The sequence below is a fragment of the Ambystoma mexicanum genome, chromosome 5p (assembly GCF_040938575.1).
Source record: "Ambystoma mexicanum isolate Mex_15411 chromosome 5p, UKY_AmexF1_1, whole genome shotgun sequence".
NCBI classification, from domain to species: domain Eukaryota; kingdom Metazoa; phylum Chordata; class Amphibia; order Caudata; family Ambystomatidae; genus Ambystoma; species Ambystoma mexicanum.
The window spans coordinates 806,205,269-806,226,489 of record NC_090930.1 but is presented as its reverse complement, the minus strand read 5'-3'; the positions used below and the strand labels follow the sequence as shown (position 1 = coordinate 806,226,489).

Here is a 21,221-nt window from a genome sequence, read left to right as displayed (position 1 = left end):
TCTACCATCTCCCCAGCCACATGTAGATCCAGCCCATCTCGAAGGGACAGTAGGACCCCCACTCTTTTCGGTTTGAGTGGCTTGTAGTGACCTGGAGTAGCCCCAAATCTTGACCCTACCCTGGTCCGCTGTGCGGATATGGGTCTCTTGGAGCATTATGTCTGACTTTCGCGCCCAATATAGCACTCTACTTTTTTGCGTTTGAACGGCGAGTTAAGGCCATTCACATTGAGGGAGAAGATCCTCAATACTAGTTGATGAGGCATGGTCCTTCAACAGAAAAATAGTAGGTCTCCCAAAATAGCCTGCTTAGCATCCCGGTATCCTCCCACAGGGTCTCCCTTTCTAGTGGCACTGCAGAAGCCTCTGATTTGCTACTGTGGCACTAGGTTTCACCAATCCCCCCTGCCCACTCCCACCCCTTTCCTCTGGCAATGTGGGACAACTGGCCTCAGCCCCCCTCTAATTTGAACCTCGAGAGTCACCCCATCTATTGCCCCGCCCCCCCCAACTGTTCCAACGCAGGATCATCCCATTCCAAGATTGGAGTCCCATTCCCTCCCCCCTCGGCCCTTGCGAAGGCCTTGGCTATCAGCAACGTCTGCAAGTCATACTTCCTGCTTCTATGCCCTCCCCAGACATCCAATTGAGGATCCGCCAGGCAAGACCCATGCAGAATCTCGCATACGTGTGGACCCAATCAGCTCTGCAGATGTTGTCCTTCCCTTGGCAGTGGGCCCCCGGGCGCGGCTTATTACCATTTTTCTTCGATTTCTTGGTTCGGGCCGTAGACCACTCCCACACTCTGCGGGAGGATGCCTGGGATGGGGGCAGGGTAGATGACGGCACGTCCTCTTCCACCCCCAACAAGGCAAGACCCTGTTCACAGGTGGTGATCCTCTGCGGCTTCCCTTCCCAATCAAAAGCCAGGCCAAAGGGGTGTAGCCACCTATAGTGAACGCCTTGGGGTGTTCGATGGGATAGAACTGGCCCCATTCGTTTGTTTAGAGTGGTTTGCGCCAAATCCTATTACAGCGCAATCTCCGCCCCATTATACGTTAGTCAGCTGGCTTTCCGTGCTGCAGCGAGAATCCGCTCCTTCAATGAGTAACTATGCAGGGCCACGAGGACATCTCTGGGTCTCGCACCCGGATCTGCACGCTTGGGACCCAGGCACCTCCAGGAGGTCCGCAAATATGCCCTTCACCGTTTGCGGTAGGTCTTGTTCCTGAGCATTCTCCGGGAGGGACTCAATGCGAATGTTCGAACGCCTAGCCCTATTCTCGAAGTCCTCCACCTGGAGCTCCAAATTGTGCGTAGCTGTCGCAAGTGTGTCCAGAAGGGAGTCAGTCTTCCTTATATCCTCCACTAAGTCCTGAATTGCCCTCTCATTAGTGTCCACCCTCTCCTCTATCTTACTAATGTCCCTTTTGATCTCCTGGCGGTCCTCCCTAAGAACGTCCATTTGCTTTTGGCCAGCCGCGGTAATCTTCGACCATGTCTGCCAGCAGGAGTTTCAGCGCTGCCCGAGTGACCGATTGTTGATGTGCTGAAGAAGCCAGATCCGCAGGAGTATCCCCTGGGGGCCAGTCATTGGGAGCTATTGCGTGGGAGTCCTCAGTGTCCTTGGCCCATATCTCGGTCAGAGTTCTCCTGGACTTTCCTCAGGGATCTCTGGAGAGATTGCGTGTCCTTGGGTTTATTTTTTAACATAACGGCGGCAGAATGAGGCATTGAACTCAGCAAACAGGGTTCCGAGTTTCCCTGGAAGGAAGATGCCCTCCCGGGGGTAGGCCACGGGCCCAACCGCTATGGTGGTCTCTTCATAAGTGCTGATGGTCAGTGCTGCCCTTTGCACACCAGTGCACTCCTCCGGGGGCAGAACGGGTTCAGAGCTGTAGGTGGGGCTCCCAGAGCAGTCAGAGCAGAGCAGTCAGGAAAGGACAATGTTGGGGTCCGGCGCTGAAGTGGCGTTCTCCGACTGCCTCAGGGTCAGGGTGGTAAGTGGCCCCACAGCAAAGAAAGTCTCCAGAGGGGGATCTCCACACCTCCCCCTAGGTCCACAAGATTGAGGGGCCCAAGGACCCCGACCCCAAGAGGAATTGGCACGTGGGGGGGAGGGGGTGCTGTGTCCGGTACAGGGATGCAGTTTCAATGCGCCAAGTCCACTGCGGGGGCCATCCCGGGAGCGGGACCTGCGGTAACAGTGGATAGAGGTCCCAGGAACTGGCTGCCGCACCCCCCCCCCGGGTCAGGGCACAGTTTGTAGCACGCAGGTGCTGGGGGTGTGATGCGAAGATTTTGTGCTCCCTCGCTGCAGCCCACATCAGGTCCGCACAGTGCAGTGAGGGCCGACTCACCTGGCTCCTGCTGCTGGGCCCGGGGGTGTGCTCAGTGGATGCGTGTGCAGGTGGGGCACGCCGGGCTATCCCCCCCCGCGGGCCGCGACCACCGCAGGCAGTCCCCGTAGCGACGAAGGTTCTCCCAGCACACCGCCAATGTGCACATTAGCGGCAAGTGATCTGCGCCGGTCTCCGCTCCTCGCTGAGTACACGTGGTCCCAGGCCCTGAGGACGGCGAGCCAAACTGGCGGACAGGGAGACGCCGCAGGGGAGCTGGGCTGCACCGCGGCATGCACTCCCCCGCCCCCCCCAAGCCGTGATCCGGCATCCCACGCTGGCAAACTGGCCCCGAGTAATTCACCAAAACTTGGGTGGCGTGCGCCGGAAAGGGCTGGACACCCCGCCGGCAGCGCTGGCCCCAGATGCCTGAGCACCAGTCCACCACCTCCGATCCTTCCGGGGTCGACAGACCCCCAAGCTCTGCTTCCGGATCGCTGCAGAGGAAGACACTGCTCCCTTGTCGCATCAAGATGTTACCACCTGGGGAGGGCTAAGTCGACCAGGATGCAAAGTATCAGTGCCTCGGGACGGGAGCTCGGTGGCCGCGGTGTTCACAGCATCGCGGCCATCTTGGAATCCCACATGAAAGCTAGTTTTAATGGGGAGAACCGCTGATTATCTTTCTGGATAGACTGAAGTGTGCTGGAGCTCACGGGTCTGCGGCCATCTTGGTCGGGCTCTCTAATACCCCCTCCAAAAGGGAATCATTTCACAAGACATCGTAACCAATGGGACAAAAAAAACTGTACAACATTCCACAATTAATGAACAGTAGTGGGTTATGCCCCTTTAAAGATTTGAAAGAGGAATTTCAACTCCATATCTTCAAATGCGACATTACATTGTTACCAAGGAGTTCCAGGGTCCCATTGCCACCTCTACTGGAACTTGTGCCAGGGGTCTGCAAAGCACTAGCGACGAAAATAAAATATGGGCCTTCCCCTTCACAAAGTTTCAAAAGTGTTTTTCGAGTGGGACCTTCCGGGACTGGGCTAATACGTTCAAATCCATCCACAAAACCACCTTATCATACAGTTGGAGAGAATTCCAATGGAATTTTGTGACAAGGTTTTTCATAACCCCAACGGGGAACTGCTAGAGAGGGACCAGGTCTCCCAAAAAAGAAAGTGGACTCCGTTATCCAAACTTCAAAAATTATGTGCATTCATAACTATTGGCAATAGTCTTTTGAAGTAAATCTAGTCACATTCCCACACATGGAGATGCCAATCCTGTGGCGGTGCCCAAACATTATGCAGATATCCACAATGGCCTCCAATAGAGGTTTGACAGCCCTACGGCTAAACCCAACTCTGCTGAGAGATGGGGTGGATTCAAACTAACTTATTTAGGGACAGTGAATGGGTCGCCCACATGGTTCAACTTGGCATTTATAGAGGGAGGTGATTCTAATAGAGAGCAGCAACACCACCAGTACGTATCCAGACATAGTCTTCTTATATCGTCCAAGCAACCCTCCAGAGCACGAGAAACAAAGCAAGGCTCTACCCATATTTACAACAGAAGAAACAAGATTTAAAAATGACCATTAACAACCTCTCTGTAGCAACCACATTCTACAATCAACATGACAAGAAGCTCACATAAGAATTGGAAACAAAACTACCAACCAAGCCACCACATGCAATTACACCACACAGATTCTGCACGCTGACTTGTATCCAACACATTCACTCTCCTCCACAGCCACTAGACCAAAGCTTAGTAAATCGAACACACCCCCATCAAAATAACAGCTGAAGAGTAGTGCATAGAGAAACAACCACTGTAAATCGTACAAGCTGATCAAGTAACCGCAAACAAAAAGGAATAGAACATACTCCTTGCAGCAAATCGGCAATGTACATTTGATTTTTCAGGGAACTGGTTTTGATGGTTAACCAGTAGAGGCTTTGTAGGTGTAAATAATGGGCAATAAGCAAATGTATGCACATTTGCAAAGACAACACAAAAATACATTTTATTGGGTGCCTCTCACAGGTACAATTGAAGCATCATGTAATGTGGGGGAAAAAAACTGAAGCCATGCTTAAAAATTTCAAAATAGTTGGCTAAAACTTTGCTACATACGTGCAGTTGTGAGAAAGGTCTTCACAAAACTAGCATACAAAAACTAATGTTGACATCTCTGTAAAAGAAAAATGTATATAAAAGACAGTGGGGAAAATAGTTCAGGTCAAGTTAAAAATCTTTAAACACTGGGAATGTGAATCACAAAAATCATTTGGAATCTAACTCATGCTGACAAATAACGGATTAAACGTGTGTGAGGGAAGCACCTATGAGTGCCTATGCCTGGTAGGAGTCCTGGAAATCGGCCAGAGGATTACTGCAATAGGAAGGCGTGAAAGAAGCATGCTTGGGTCAGCAGGCGGGACAGCGGTAATATCACAGCTGACCAGAGTGGGGAGGGGTTTCGGGACAGGGAGCATCCCTCAGACCCTTCCACAGAAAGGAGACTGTGCTGCATTGTCAGAAGAGATGCAGGTTTCTTCCTGCAAATAATTGGATTCTGGGTAGAAACGTGAGATGCAGTGTGCGCAGGGGGCATAGTAAGTGACATACACCAGAAAGTTACAGCAGCTAAACCAATACAGAACATGAGTATCAAAAATCATGAACGCCAAATAACCTATTGAATTGTATACATTCTCGAAAGTCTACTGAGAATGAATTTTAACTAAAGACCCATATGGCATGAGAAGGAGTAAGTTGCTTACCTGCAATGTCTGTTCTCCAGCATTGGAATCTTTCATAGTTTCACATGCTGTGAACCTCACCAGGCGTCAGGGTGGGAATAGTTTCCCTTGCTGAAAGCAAAGAAAAAGTTCCATTTTGTATGCTGTCAGCCTCTTTAGGGGCGCTTTTGGTCCCCACCAATAGGACTTAGAATACCCATGCACTAGTCCCCTTTTCTTCCCTTCAGATTCTGACCCCTGATGCTGAATAGATCAGTGTGGATTAATGGTTTTTACCTTCTAGCGGGAGGACAGGGGGGCGCATGTGTATCTGTGAAAGATACCAATGTTGGAGAAAAGGAGTTACAGGTAAGCAATGTACTTCTCCAGCATTGGATCTTTCATAGTCACCTGCTGTGAATAGATTTAGTAGCAGTAGGAGGATGCACAAAAGTTTAAAAAAAGCATACATTGTAGCCAAAAACGCAAAGGCTGCCTTATTGGAACAAACACTACAGGCCTGCTCTCCCTGACTGAACGTCTGCAGTGTGATGCCTCTCCAAGAAGTAGGGCCTTACACACCAGACTGCCATGGCTCTCGTGGAGTGAGCATGGGGCGGAGCATCGAGAGGTTGCCCTGCTGAAACATGGCAGAAGGAAATGACTGAAGAAATCCACCGTGAGATGCACGGTTTTTGAAGGACTTTTCCTTTATAAACTGGCCCATAAGCGAAGAATAGTTGTCTTGAACTCCTGAAGGGCTTGGTTCTGTTGATATAATATTGAAATACTCTTAACGCCCAACGAGCGCAGGGCTATTTCCACTGGAGATGTTGGTTTCTGGAAAAAGACCGGCAAGGCAATACTATTTTTGGGAAAGTCTATAGGGACTTTAGGAATAAACCATGGATTAGTCAAATAGCACTTTATCCTTTTGGAACCTTCAGTATGGTTCGTTGATTGCTAGAGCCTTCGTTTCTGCCACTCGCCTGGCTGACGTAATGGCCACCCGGAATGCCACCTTCCAGCAGAGGTACACGAGCTGAGCTGTGGCCATGGGCTTTTTCATGAGGCATGCAAACACTCTGTTCAAACTACATTCTGGAGAAGTCCGTCAGGGGAAGATTCGGAAGGGCCATTTAAGAAAATGCTCCACCTCTATTGCCATACAGTGGTCTGGTGTACCTGGAGATGGCTGCCAGATGTACTTTTATGCACGTGTGCTGCAGGCCCCGCTTGGCCAAGTTGAGAAGGTTGAGAAGGTATGGTAGTAGCCGTTCCGGTTGGACCTGGAGTGGAATGATGCCTTGCTGGTTGATGCCATGTTGCTTTGCACACCAGGCAATGAACCTTTCCTACTTCACGTTATAGGAATTGTTGGTGGAAGGTGCTGTGGCCACTGACAATGTGTCCCTTGCACTCTTGAGGGATAGTTATGAATTCTGCAAAGTCTGGAGCCACGCCGTCAGGCGCAGTGACTGGACCGTGGTGCATGACCTTCCCATGGTCCTGTGAGATGTTCGGATGATTGCGAAGATGAATTGGTTGGTCTGTCGAGAGCTGAATAAGAACAAAGTACCAGGTCTGGCGAGGCCAGTCTTGGGTGACGAGGAATACCTGGAACAGGTGTGCCCTGATCATTTGCACTACCCGGCATATGACTGAAAAGGAGGGCGGGGGAGGTCTATGAAACCAGACCTTCCCAGAGGAAGGGGAACACATCCCCCCACCCCACCACCCCCCACAACATAGACCCTGGTTGAGGTGTCCTGCTGGCAAGCTTTTTGCACCTAGTTGGTACTGGTGGCAAACTAGTCCACCGATGGGTGGCCCCCACCATTGAAATAGTTGCTAAAGGCTGCTGTGGTCTAGTTCACACTCGTGGCTCTGGATGCCTGCCTGCTCAGGCTGTCTGCCATCTGATTTTGGACTCCTGGGAGATGAAATGCTTGCAGGAAAATGCCCTGGGGTATTGCCCAGTGCCAGATGAGTTTTGCTTCTTCAGACAGGGTCATTGACTGTTCCCTTGCTTCCGGATACTCCATGGGATACTTTGAGTACCTACTTTCAGTACCTGCCCTCATTTAACCAGCACACCAAGCCACGGTTCCGGTCTTTAAGGGTTTTAGAAATGAACTCCTTACTGATTTCAGTGTTGTACTGTATGGCGGGGTACAGACAGTTACAATCCATGTGCTCGTCACCCTCAAATACATTAAGGCCACAGGTGGCACCAGCCTTAAACAAGGGTTTCCATTTCCCTTCCATCCCCACTTATCTGCATTAGCTGTTGGCATGATAGCAATTTGAAGTCTCCCTTTGTAAAGAAGGGGTTAGTCGCTAGATCTTTGAAGGAATGAATAGTAGATCACAGTAGATTTTTTGAGGAGCAAATGCGAGGACTCCAATCATCCATAACACACGGTTACAATCTGAAGGGATGAGGTACTAGTGCACAGTCTACTCGAGGCCCCATTGGTAGTGACCAAAAGCACCCATAAACAGGGTGACAGCTTACAAAATGGAAAGCTTACTTTGCTTTTAGCAAAGGAAACTCAAAGTAACCGAGGAGTGCCAGCCTGATGCCGGGGCATATTCCCAGCATGTGAATCTATGAAAGATCCAATGCTGGAGAAAATAAAAACTCCAATAAAAAATGAGTGAACTACATTGTTAAAAAAAGAAAAATGTATATACATCTTCAAAGTAACATTCATTACGTTACAATTTTCATAAATCACCTACCCACAAGCTCACAACACAACCTCTACTATCTTCCTACTTCATTATACATCAAACTAATATTCAAATATAAGCTACGAAAGAGTACACTTGACACTTCATGAACCACAATATTCTATGAACATTAAAATATTCACAAAACCAAAGAAACTGGTGAGCTAAGGCTTCACCAATGTGGATTTTATTTTAGGTTTTGCTTAATAGGTTAAGCTTTAATGTTGAAATTCCCAATGTTTGTGTGGATTGCACCGCTTTCTACGTTATGATGTACCAAGTGCTACTGCTTTCACTGCATGCAACCAAAGCTGGCATCCTGCAGGAATGTTAAAGTCTAATTACTACCGTACTCTTCCACCACTGGCACATTTTTCTTCAGCTTAGAAACAGTGAGGTTCCTTCAATTCTTGGAGCACACGGGCTAGGCTAGCTTGTGTAGCGGGTGTTGTCACTTGCAATTTGGCTCCAGCATCGTACTATCATGGTTTTGGCTGGCTCCCCAAGTTCTACTTAAGTTCTTGCATCCTCAGATCAGTCTTGGCAATGGAACCAATGCCAATGAGAGTACCCAATCATGTAGGACTGTCCACCAAACCAGACTTGTCCGTGAGCCCACTCTATGCCTCTTCATCTCCTCCAAGCCATAGCCATCTCGACATTCCAGGAGTATGGCCTCACATTTCCATCCATCGCAACTTACATTTTTTCAGTGATATAAAGATATTAGGACTCATGTCATGCCAACATCCTTCGCCAGGCCTCCTTTTGTGGGTTGCCTCAATATTTCACCAACAGTGTGGCATACCAGGATGGTAGCAGCTCAAGGAAGAACATCTGTCTTCAGAGTTGCTCGAGATACTTACTGACCCAAAACTTTACATTTACCAAAGGGGTCTTTCATTAAGTTCTTGGTTCTCTTAGGGACCACTTTGTAGAGCATACACATGCATCATAGACCTTAGCAGCTTGTCATTTTTAGGGGCCCATGGACACCAAGCAAATCTACCTTTCCACATTGTTACCTTTTCTTCAGCTTTGCCATTTTATCTTTTCTTCAGCTTTGCCATAGCAGTATCAGGTTAGTATTGGATTGAGAACTTTCATTAACGGTATCTATTGACTAATACATGCAAAACATTTCCTTCAAGAGTTGGTTCCGCTAATGGGCAGTTCTAATTGCGCATTTGGGCACTGAATGAAGAGCTTTCCTTGCGGTTCACAGTTCTCCACTTTTGTACAAGATGTTGACTAGCGCAGGAAGACGCAGAGGGCCTTGCGTTCTTTCAATAACTAGTATTTGTGATTGGTTCCAAATTAGTATTGATCCTTACAATGACTACTTTCTTACCTAATGGCGATTGCTGCGGATTAGGATTTACAGCTTTTCTATCCATCACTCAGTTGCTATGGTAGAAAGGGACAACTGCATAGGGTAGGGAGTGCCGTGCATAAGAAAAAAGGGCTTCAACATGTGACAAGTATTCTGCCCACAAGGAGAGGGTGGAGCATACAATTTAGTTTTAACAATTCTAGCACTGAACAGTGAAATAGAAAGCCCTGATGCAAGGATAGAAAACGGATGATTTAAAAAAAACAGTGCTGCGAACTAAACGCCAGCACAGGGCCACACTGAGGAATGGTTGAATGAAAAGATTCCACAATAGTGAATAACTATTTTGGGAGCAACCAGTGTTACATTTAGCAGAATTTGAGGGTAGCCACTGTCCTGAATTTAGATGCCATTTCAGAGAAGTCCCTGTATCAACTTAAGCAGGTTATATGTGATTTTACCGAAACTACATTTCACAGAGTACATTTCACAGTGACCATACCGAAAAACAATGAATTTTATTTGGGGGTTCCCCCCAAAACCCACGGTTTTTCTACCCTTATAACCACCCCAACCCGACCACTAACCCATATATAACATCTTCTGTGTTTTTCAATATTATGTACTACAGTGAAATGTACCACCCCGTTTTGTGTTCAGTAAAATGACTGGGTACCCTTAAGCACTACTAACCATCACCACTCCTCTCCCACAAAACACACCCACATGAGCAAGGTTTAACTCACAAAATACACATTCGCCACAAGAACAAACTGTTGCAAACAACCCAAACACTGGACGTGGTCTTCCCGCCCCCCAGACAATATCTCGTGCACATAAAGTACACTCAGAAAGCTAACACGCACAGATGCCAATTTCTCCTGGTTCTGCAAGCACCAACAGAAGAGCACAAACTCTATCCTATCCCTCTTCCCTCTCTAACCTACAACCCCCCCCCCCCCACCTTCTTACAGAGCCAGGTGAGAGCCTGGAGACATTGCAAATGGTAGCGGTGTCTGTTATAAGTAAACATAACATTACTAGTGCGACTAAGATCATGGATAATATATATTTAAACAAGAACACACTTGACACTAACCACTTCCATTTCCTATTGCAATATTTAAGCAGCAGGCCTAGTTACCCATGATTTGGCTTGGATACTTGTACAGGCTATTTATAATGGAGCAAAAATGGGGTGGGGTGCCTGCAGCTCCAAACATCTAATAATTTACTGATTTGACAGAACATTGCTGGCTGTACTTAAATAGAAATAGCAATGAGAATATATCAGGTATGGTATGCAGACTTAGGTTTCACCTTGCATACAGGATAAGAGCCCACCTGTCAGCCTCCGGCTTCTCCAAATGCAGTTACCCATCTTTCTGCAACATCATCCCTGCCTCCCTATGATCAGGCAAGAGTTTTGTTGCAACTAAAGGTTACTCACAGCACTTCTGACATGTCAGACAGCAGTTGAATTGATTATGTGCTACTCCTGTAGACTAGGATTTTAGATTAATCCTCTCAACTGGATATATGCAGAAATGATGGATAACCTCACTCTAAACATTTCTATACGTGTTAGGCAGAATCCTGTGCAGTTCCCTTAGGCAGCCCTACAGAAGATTTAAGACCACAGGTATGAGCAATAAAATCCCCTTTGGTATCAGTCTGTACCATAAACATTTAGTTGGTAGCTTTGGCTAAGCAGTCATACTTATCCCAAGAGGGAGATGAGCAGTATTCAGGGTTTACACAATAGGGCTACAGTACTATGGCACAAGTAAACACTGACCAAAGCTTTGTATTAAAATAGATGTATTTATTTTACACACTTCTAGTTCAACACATAAGTCATTTATTAAAGCAAGTTAAACTCAGTCAAGACATGTATACACAACTCCCTATTTAAATTGTAGACAAGTTTGAGCAAGAGTGAAAACTGAGCAAAACAGCACAGTGAAAACCAAACACAAATGGCACTATCAATTTCTCACAAGGGAGGGAAAGAACAGGTTATACAGGAATATACTCTGTCACCCTAGCAACAATTCCCAATAAGATTGTGAACATGTTTAGGCAAGGTAGTACTTAACTAGTAGTGGTGATCTCAAACCAAGGTGAAATGGGCACAACATGAATGGTATACCCCCTTTGCCTCAAAGGTAGCATGGGCCGAGTAAACTCTAGTGTGTGTGTGTGAGCCAGCAAGCATTCTAAACAAATGGTACAGTAACTACCAAAGGAAATGCCCAATCAAGGTTCTACATGAACACAAAGCTAAAAGACAGAACAACAACTACCCCGTAAGTAAACAGCTTGGGGAAGGAGGAACTCTGGGAATTGGAGAATAGGAATCTGCAGGTAAACAGTCTTGCAGAAAAACCAAACAAGTGCATGAATGTGTCTTTATGGCATAACATGGGTTTGGAAATGCCAATAGGACAAGGCCAGGGAACAAGACCACCGATTAATACCCTTGTCATTCTTTCAGGAGGTAGGCTGCATCGAGCCAACTTTCTGGGAACTTTGCTCTGTGTTGTTGAATCAGGTTTAAGGAGTTGGGAGTGCCACATGCTGGTTTGAAGGGTTTCAGCAACAGTGGTTAAACAATCAGGAATGGCACTGGACTCCAGGCTCTGGTCAGGCAGACTATGTTAGAATTGGCATGCTTCGAAGTCTCAACAGGTCTGAAAGTGGGAAAGCACCAGTTACACTTCAGCGCCGAGTTGGTGCAAGGACACAATGTAGTACCACAAGTGGCAACAGCTAAATGAAGCTTGGGGCAGGCAGGCAATGTTCATATCAGTGCAAATCGAAGAGGCTCAACATAGTGTCTAGGCAGCTGTTGGGTCTTTGCAGAGGCTCAAAGGCATTCAAGTCGCTTGCATCAGACAATCAGCTGAAAAATCGCTGAGAAGAAGACTGTCTTCGTAGTCCTAGGGTTACTCAGTCTTCTGCCCTCCCCAGCCAGGAAAGTTACTAGGGATACTTTCAGGGCTTGCCACTTCAGCAGGCAGTCTCTCGAGTACCAGTGGCCAGCAGCAGTTGGGCTTTTTAAACAGGAGGTTGTTTCAAACGTTCCTCTGAAGTGGTTTAGTAGACAGTCTGCATCCTCCTTGGATTCCTTGTTTTCATCCCAATGGTTGGGACTTGGACAGACTTCACTGCAACAAGGTTCGAGGGAAAGTTAGAAAAACTTTTTGTTCCATGAAAATGATTAAAGGAAGCTTCAATTAAAGGGTGGGTCTCACCAATGTTTGGACTAGTCCACTCTGCTACAGCAAAATACCATAAGGGGTAAGGGGGTGGGGAGACAATCCTGTCTTTTAACAGGGGTTATTACATGACTTCAGCAGGAAGTTGGCTGGGTTTTCAGAAGGACTGTCGCCTGGGCATATTCAGGACAGCTCTACCCTTCTGTGTAGAGGTTCACTTCCTAGCTACACTGCTCACCCCACCTTTGAGATCTAAATGACTCCAGAAATTCTCACTAGTGTAGCTTCTCCATTACTATGCAGGAGTCCATTTGAAGCTCCCAGGCCTCCACTGCTTAGCCAGGAGTGAGATTCACCTTCCCAGCAGACAGCAAAGCACTTCCTGTTGAAATAATCAAATGACAGATCGGTGTTGGCAGTTATTACCATCTCCCTATACGCCACTATATCAAACATTCGTTTATTTCCATTGAAGACAAGTTTTACCATGAGTATATGCAGTTAAATAATTGGAGTCATGGGTGCCCACTGTTAAAAGCAGCGCCTGACTGTTGAAATTAATTTGATTCGGCCGTTTCAGGAATGCATACGTCACTGTAGTTGACATGTTGCCACATAATTGCAGCTGTGTGTCAGACACTGGCCCCAAGAAAGCACGTGTTAACTATGGTTAGCATTGAGCATTTGGAAAGCTGGGTCGGTTTAGCAGATCTCATTCACTCTGCATAGCAAAACACAAATGCTCTAGATTGCATACCCTTGTGAATGGCATTCTGGTAGATTGCCTTATATGAAAACCGAATAGGCAAAACCACCTCAGACCTTTATTACACTAAATATTGTTGTTACGCTGCCACTACTCCAGGCAAACCCTGCTGTTTGCCTCACCCCACCATACACATTTGAATAGTGTTCGTGGTTAAGCTCCCCGGGAGGTTGCTCCATCAAATCGGTGCCCTTTCAAAGCAAAAATATGGATTTACCCGCCTCTTCCTCTTTTGGAACGGGCAGGAATGGGCCTCAGAAGCCAAGGTTTGGTTTCTACAGTAAAGACAAATTATGCCATTTTCCATTTACAGCACCCAAATGCCAATCCTACTGTATGGTGCTCTAAAACAAGAAAAGGACACATTTTTTAGTAGAATTTAAACATGCTAGCACAATAATAAATCCTGAACTGCCCCAAGAAAAATTATATTAACACCCAAAGTTGCTCCAGAAAACAAAAAACAACCAGTGTGAAGTTCTAGACAAAGGTCAATGGATGCTTATGACCAAAACCTTCCCTATGTAACAGTCATACCCATTTTAAATACTCATTCAACTACTATCGACCTACAAGCAGGCCCACGCAAGGCAACTACTTACACAAACATGCGCATAAAAAGCCAATTTCAGCAATTATGGCTAGAAGGACACAACAATTCCACGTTCTGTGCCAATTTGTGGTTGAAGAAAATAACAGAATTGAACGTTAACCACCTTACCCAAACTAACTTACCTCCCAGAAACCTTTGCAATGATCTCCTTTGTTCGGGCGCTTCCTTGAAACATTGCTCTAGTTTACTTGTGGCTCTCTGGACACAGTTCCCATGCTCACACACTTGTTCCTTCTGCTTTGCTCGACGAAACTGTGCAGTGCTTTCAACAAGTCCCTTCTTTTTTGTTTTAACCTTCTCACAAGATGGCCACCTTATTAACTGAGCTGGCACCGCACCTTTGGAGTGCTTCCACATCACCTTAGGCCGAGGAGCAGATTTGCATAACTTGCCATTGCTAATGCTCAATGGACCCTGTGGAAGGTTTTCATGTAAAAAGTACTCTCCGTCATCAGTTTCCTCATCATCGCACCCATTATCAGCCGTCTCTTCTACCACCCAATAATCCTCAGAGTCCTCCGGCTCCGACAGGGACATGTTCTTCCTGGGTTTCTTTTTTAAAGAGTAGAGCTTCCTCCGGCTAACATCTCTAAGAGAGATGCCCAATTTCCTATTCTTAGCTGAAACTTCAACTTTGTCGCTCAAGCCTTTTTTGTCCCGACTCGCATTGTATTGGGTGCCAACAACATTAGTCTCTCTCCGGAGACATTCATCATCTTCGTTTAAGGAGCCACTACTTTTAATCTTTTCTTTTTCTGAACTGTCTGTACTTTTCCGGAAGGAATATACACTTTTCCGAAGCAAGTAATCCGGCACATAGTAAGACACTGGGGCATTATCCATTGAAGATCCTTCATCTCTGGAAGAAAGATCATCGGACGTAAAGCTGAGGACACTGGGGCGCTTCGGCTTCTTTTCAGACAGACAGAAATCATAGTTGCAGTTCTCCACATTATCAAAGCACGCCAGCCAGCTGGAAGAAGGAACATAGCCCTCGCCTGCATCATCAGCCCACAACGCGAGTCCATCATCGCATGCTTCCATTTGGCCTGTATTTACCAAACCTAGGTCCTCGATTTCCTCCATACTGGGCTTCATTAACCTACCTTGACCCCCATGGTTTGGCTCCTCTTGGTGTCGAAAGTCATTTGAACTGGTCATGTTTTTAGTGTCATTATCCTTCCCTGTAAAGGTCTGAAAGTCCTGAGGGGAATTGGACTCTGTACGCTTTGTAGACTGGGCTGGGCTCTCTGTAGACAGTCCTGGTTTTGCAACTGAATTTGCCTTCACTCTTCTCTCAGGTTCCAGTCCAACCATACTGGTTGGATGAGGAATGCACTGAATTTCCTTTTCATGCACAGCATCAAAAATCACAGGAGGGATTGCAGCTCTGCATTCATCTTTTGTGCAGGTAGAACTTTCTGCCACCACCTCCCCCCCTTCAGGCCGGGACCCATACCGGACACCCTCGCAGGAACTAACTGAATACACATCCCGTTGTACTATGTTATCAGCCATGTCTTTATCGTTTGCCACATCGTACAAGGGTCTGGTTTCCTTATAGGACTTCCAAAGCTGTATTGCTCCGGGCGTACCACTCCCATACTCTATCCTCACCTCTTCCTTTTCAAATGCATAGCTTCCTGGGAGCAGGTTCCTGTATGATGTAGATGTGCAGGTGTTTTTATGGAAATCTCGTTCCTGCACAGCAGCCACTGCAGAGGATCTAGAAGATTCCAAATGTTCAGAAATGCTTTCATTTACTGTGCCAACACCGGAGGAATGGCCAGTCATGTTGCCAGCATCACAGCTCTTTGGTTTGGTGCCTAGATTGCCATCCTTTGGCACTGGCTCTGGTTGTCTGAATTCAGTTTGTGTTTCTTTGCACTCTGTTCTTCTCGCTTGACTACTAAAGTGCCTAAATCGTGTTGCATGGTAAAACATTGGTGAAGGGGGGTGTGGATTAAAACTGGGTCTTCTACTCATTCTTGCGTGAACTTGTGGCTGTGGAACATAAAATCCAGGGTACTCTTGCAGTGCGACAGAATAAAATGGAAAATAAGGATTTCCACTTCGGAAACCTACAAAGGGGAGAAAAGAATCACAAGGTTACATTTCTGGCATGTATGGTTTGTCAAGTATATATCTTGATCACCATCAGTCAACTCAATCTCAACACAAGCATCTAGTGGAGCAGCTAATACCAGAAGATTTAAACTATGCCACTCACAATCAGAAAGTGTGCATGTCCAAAATGCAGGTGCCCCTCAGAGAAAATGTACATGCCAATAGATCTCATTTGGGACATGGCAGTCCAGTCCTAGCGTTAAAGTTGCATTCTGGGATTAGTCCAGTTTCCACATTTTAATCCCAGGACTTCAGAATTCCCAGAATGAAAACGAAAAACCAAGACTGGACTAGCATCTCCGAAATGGAAGGGTGCATGTATGCAAGCCAGGCTAGATAACTGGCTCTATGGGATGGTGACCACTCAGTGCTACAGCACTGCCACGTAGTAGCCCACCGCTTTCTAGACTGGATATAAACGTACCAGTCTGGACCTGCCCTCAAAGGCACTCCGTTTTGGTGCTAGGCTACCAACAGCAAACCCATATATTTATTTCTGCTATGTTTGGCATCAAGGAGGCTTGACTCTGGCGCTTTCACTTTAGGCATTAAGGAGAGGATATATGAGAACATGCCAAATCAAATCAAATGGAATCAGCTGGTGCACATATGTGCTACAATGGAATATCGGGGTAATGCAAGAAGGACTACCTTACAACCTGGAGGTTCATGAATGAACTTTAGCAAGGTCATTCTAAAATTCAACACAGCAGACAAAAGTAGGTATGGCATCACCATCTTTGCTTGGAAGTGACCTGTTTCAGATTGTTTTGGGTGCCAAGATCGGTAGTCTCCCACTGCCCAGGAAACAGACTGATCCAATGAAGGTCATTGATGCAGTGGAGCCTGGGGATGTAAGACACAGGTGGGGCTCAAATACTCGTCCCACATTGCACCACGCTATTCCAAACCTCAGATCCCCAAAACAACTGGGGGTTAAATGATCCGTTTTAAAGCACAATTAATTATTGCAAACAATGTACGTGCCCCCATCATTGAAGCAGTACATCCTAATGGACAAAATCAAAATCACATACCAAAAAATGAATGCGCCCAAAAATACAACTGGGATAAGACCATGCCAATGCGTGACCACTAGATGTTGGGGTTCTTCTAATAACTTCTTTTGTCACGGTGCTCCTAGGTGGATGGTCACTGGCCAAACCTTGGGGTGTGATTCAACTATACCATTGTGCATACACATCCATATAGGACACTACAACATGACAGCCCGTCAGTGTCCACATTATATGAGTGGAGCACAGATGCCCGTTTCCACATTGCTATTCCCATTTAGTGCTTTTGGTTTTAGAATTAACCCTTTTGCACGACTCATTCAATTAAATTACAAAATAATTGCATAAATGCATACATTCATTATTTTAACAGTAATAACAATGAATTTGGAATATAAATGATTCATTATGCCATAAAATCATTCAATGAATTAGATCCCCAACATTGCATAATACAAAAATTCCATGTGCATCAGCAAGTCCAAATACAATGATTATCCTAACTTCAAAAGTGCAAGTGCCTCTCATATGCCAATGAATCTGCCGTGTAAATCACACTCCAAAATGGAAAACTCTACTTGTGTCTAATAAAACAGCACTAGGAGCCCTGAAAATATTTCTCCTGTAAACCACTACACGCTGTGAGGATATGGTGGCTACAGAGGAGACAGTTTCTTCATACGGGATACCTTGCCATCCACCAATATACTCTAGAACGGGAAGAATATTAAAGCAAAGATAAATAATGAATCGCCTCAATTTAGGGAAAAGCATCTAAAGATATGTACATGGAACACTAGGCGAGAAACTCCATATTCTACAATACAATTCGGCGAGATTTTCAGATCTGTCCCAATCCATAGTTTTTTTTTTTTTTAGGACAAATGAGGGTAAAGAGAAGGCGTGGCTAGAGTCATACCAATACAAGTAAGGGAGCTAAGACTGATACTTGACATCGTGTAGCAATGGATTTGACACATCTTAAATGTGAGTAGCAGCCAATCCTAAAAGAGTGCCGTTATCAGGATGAAGGGTACATAACTATGTAAAATGTACACCGCAGTATGAACCTTGATAGACGTGGCAGCTCATAACTCAAAGCCTCTACCTGGACAGCACTAGGAACGCCCAAATAAAGAGCAAAACAGTTTGCCTTAATTGTATCTAGCCATATGGCATGTAGAGTTGATGGTGCAAGACCATATAACTCACCAAGGATCACGCTCATTTTGTAAAACAGTGAGTAGGCCCTTCATACGAAATCCCCTTTCCCGGCAATAAACCCAGGCATTTTTCCAATACTTTAGGGATAATAAAATCTCCATAAACTAGACCATGACTTCATTGGAAAGCCCAAGTAAACAAATACTATTTCCAGAGTGTCATTTGCCAATCGCCAATTAGACTACTTTTCATGGTACCTGCTGCCAATGACCACTTTAGATTTTAAAGAATTCATGTATGTTCTTGGTGGCAAAGGCAAGCAATGCCTCCATGGAATGCTGAAGGCCAATCAGGATGAAATAAAAGGAGCAGTGTCATCAGCGTAAGCCAACCACGTTATGGCCTCCCCACAATATGTATGCATCCATATTGGAGATCAATATCAAACGGGGGTGCAAGTACACACCCCCATTTCAAGCTTCGATATGTAGGAAAGGCACGTGTAATGATTCCATCCTGACTGACATGAACACTACCAGTTGTGCAGGAGTACATTAAGCTTATAAAACGAAATAAATGTGGGTAAATATGGGTCTAAGCACCACAGTTTAAGTTTACTCCATAATATAGGACGTGGAACAATGATTTAATTAGGCAGAAAATTAAGGATGTGCTTACGGCACAGTCAATTGGAAACCCAATGATTTGAGTTGGTGGAAGCAACAGCTCCACAACAATTGGCGAAATGAATTCCATCACCACCCAATTTGATACACTGTCAATCTCGGGAAGTTCATGTGAATTATATTTTCAAAGCCAATGGATTTCAACAAGGATATTTGACAAAAAAAAACAACAAAAAACTACGGTTCAGGAAAGGGCTCTCAGCTGTGGGCTTTAACTACCCCAATTTAGCCCATCTCCTCAAAGGGGGAGGGAAGGAGAAGAACGTTAACATTTTATACTTCCCCCGGTCAGACAAAACCCCATGTCCTTGCAATCTGATCTCAACACAGAAGCTCTGCTTCGAATTAGGTATAGCTGATTTAGCCCCAAGGTTAGGCTAAGCAGGCCATAAATTGGGTATTATATCCAAGGACAGAATGTCCATGCCTTCCAATGGGGCGGACCTCAAATGATCAACATGAATAATCGATTTTCACGCCACGTGGATCAGGAAACAACTCCACAATGGGGAAATTAGTATCCAGGCCCTCCCCAGTTTGGCGCCATTGATCAATAATTGATCTTAACTGACAGTTCCATCCTGAAGGTTACTACTGTATTAGCAGTTGTTGGATTACACAGTCCACAGACATGCCCCACTTGATTTAGTAATCTGAAAAGAGGGCACCTCTTTACACATTTCCTGTTTGTTATTGGGAGGCATAAGTTTACATTTTTTTTTCTTCAAATGGTTCAAAATAAAACCGGATATCATGATAGGTGCCTCCTCTGCTATGGGTAGTGGTGAAGAAACAGACACCGATAACCCAAAACCGCAGGAGAGCCAATTCTTAGCCTGATTTAGCCTAGGTGATCGAGGTGGAGAGTTAATCCAGAGCGGTTTGTTGTACCATCCTATCAGAGTTAAGCGGTCTCCATGGGGTGAGAGGAAACGGGCTGACAAACCATGCTCGATGGGCTCACACTCGATTGAGTAACTCCCTCATAGCTCTAGGATTATGCCCACTCCTCATATTGAACTGCTCCTTCGCCATATTAGAGCAGAGAGCAAACAGAGCATCAACTGTCGCTGTTATTACATTCAGAGAGGGCACCGACAGTCCCACCTCCTCAATTAGACTGTTCGAGAGCATGAAGAGTCTGCCTCAATACCACCATCTGAGGACTGCTGTGGAGACTATTCCTTCCAGGTCCAGTGGAGCTGACAGATTAATTCCTATAGTATTGTCGTACCTGGAAGAGGTGTCTATTAACGTAGCAGCCCCTCCTACAGAATCTCTGCAGACTTAAGAGGTTTGACAAGGAGTTATTGTTGATAGGTTATATATTTGTCACTGGCATAAATGTTACATTACCAACAGAAGCAAGGTGGGACTGGTCAACTCATTTCACTTTCTTCCATTGTCATAGGGGTGATTCCAAAAAAAGCTGCACTTTTCAATTGAATATCAGATATACGGTCCATTTTAACTTTTTTGGAACGTGGAGTGTGGTTGTTCAAGCACCGTGCAGGGGAAGGATTGAACGTCAGTTTGCCAGAGCGCATCGATCTACTATGTAGTGCATCAGCACAGGTTTTATAGTTTATTTCATGTGGGGAGGAACAGTCAACACAAAGGCAATAAAACAAACTCTGACCTGTATGTCCTGCACAGCAAGACTGCTAGACTGCAGGCACTTGACAACGCACTTTGACATTGCTATTCCAGCTCACATTGTGCACAGACTATTCCGCAATCAGATCATAGCCACAGGAGAACCCACTAATGGGCAGTAACAACATATTTCAAGTTATCACTGCCCGGTATTTCCATCATGGAAGTCTTGGATGACATTCCATAAATTGAAATAACCCAGACATAGGCGGATTTGTCAGTCATTGGCAGGTGGCATCAATCCAGCCTGCAGGCCAGATCAAGACACTTGAAGCCCCCATCCAGACCCTTGCGTTGACCCCTCATACAGTGTTTAATGTGTGCTCTGATAGGAGGTCAAAGATGGTCACTTCAATGTGCAATAACGGCCTGGCCAGCAGTAAACTCACCAAGCCTACAAGCAAAGAATGCATACTTAAAACCGCATCAAATAAATATCTGAAAAAACAAATCTACAGTTCAGCTACCAGCTCATATGCCTTCTTGTGCTGCATTATTTTGCCTCCACTACTTTAAAAACGTAAGGTTACTTCGCATTAAAAACTCACATCAATCATAACCCACAACATTAAACTGAAGCTCAAAAACACACATTGCTTCCAAATCCTTTGATATTTTCAACTGGATAATTTCTACTGCCATTTAATCTATCAATTGATGTTGTTCCTCAGTGTGGTAGTGCAAACTGCTTCAGGGGCGCGTCAGTGGTTGTGCATCACAAATCTAGAGTTCTTTATTGTATATCCATTAGTTTTATGAGGTGCATATACATTTTGACAGTGAAACGACTGAGTATGGTTAG

General features: G+C 45.6%; 1 protein-coding gene across 2 annotated transcripts in view; it reads right to left on the bottom strand.

The window, feature by feature from the left end:
• The window catches only part of LOC138481216 (uncharacterized), a 373,635-nt gene that overhangs the window by 229,493 nt on the left and 122,921 nt on the right, over positions 1-21,221 (bottom strand). For both annotated transcript variants that reach the window (XM_069613229.1, XM_069613230.1), the window contains exon 3: positions 13,893-15,851. In XM_069613229.1, coding sequence (XP_069469330.1) covers positions 13,893-15,851 — 1,959 coding nt within the window. The remainder of the gene's footprint in view (positions 1-13,892; positions 15,852-21,221) is intronic.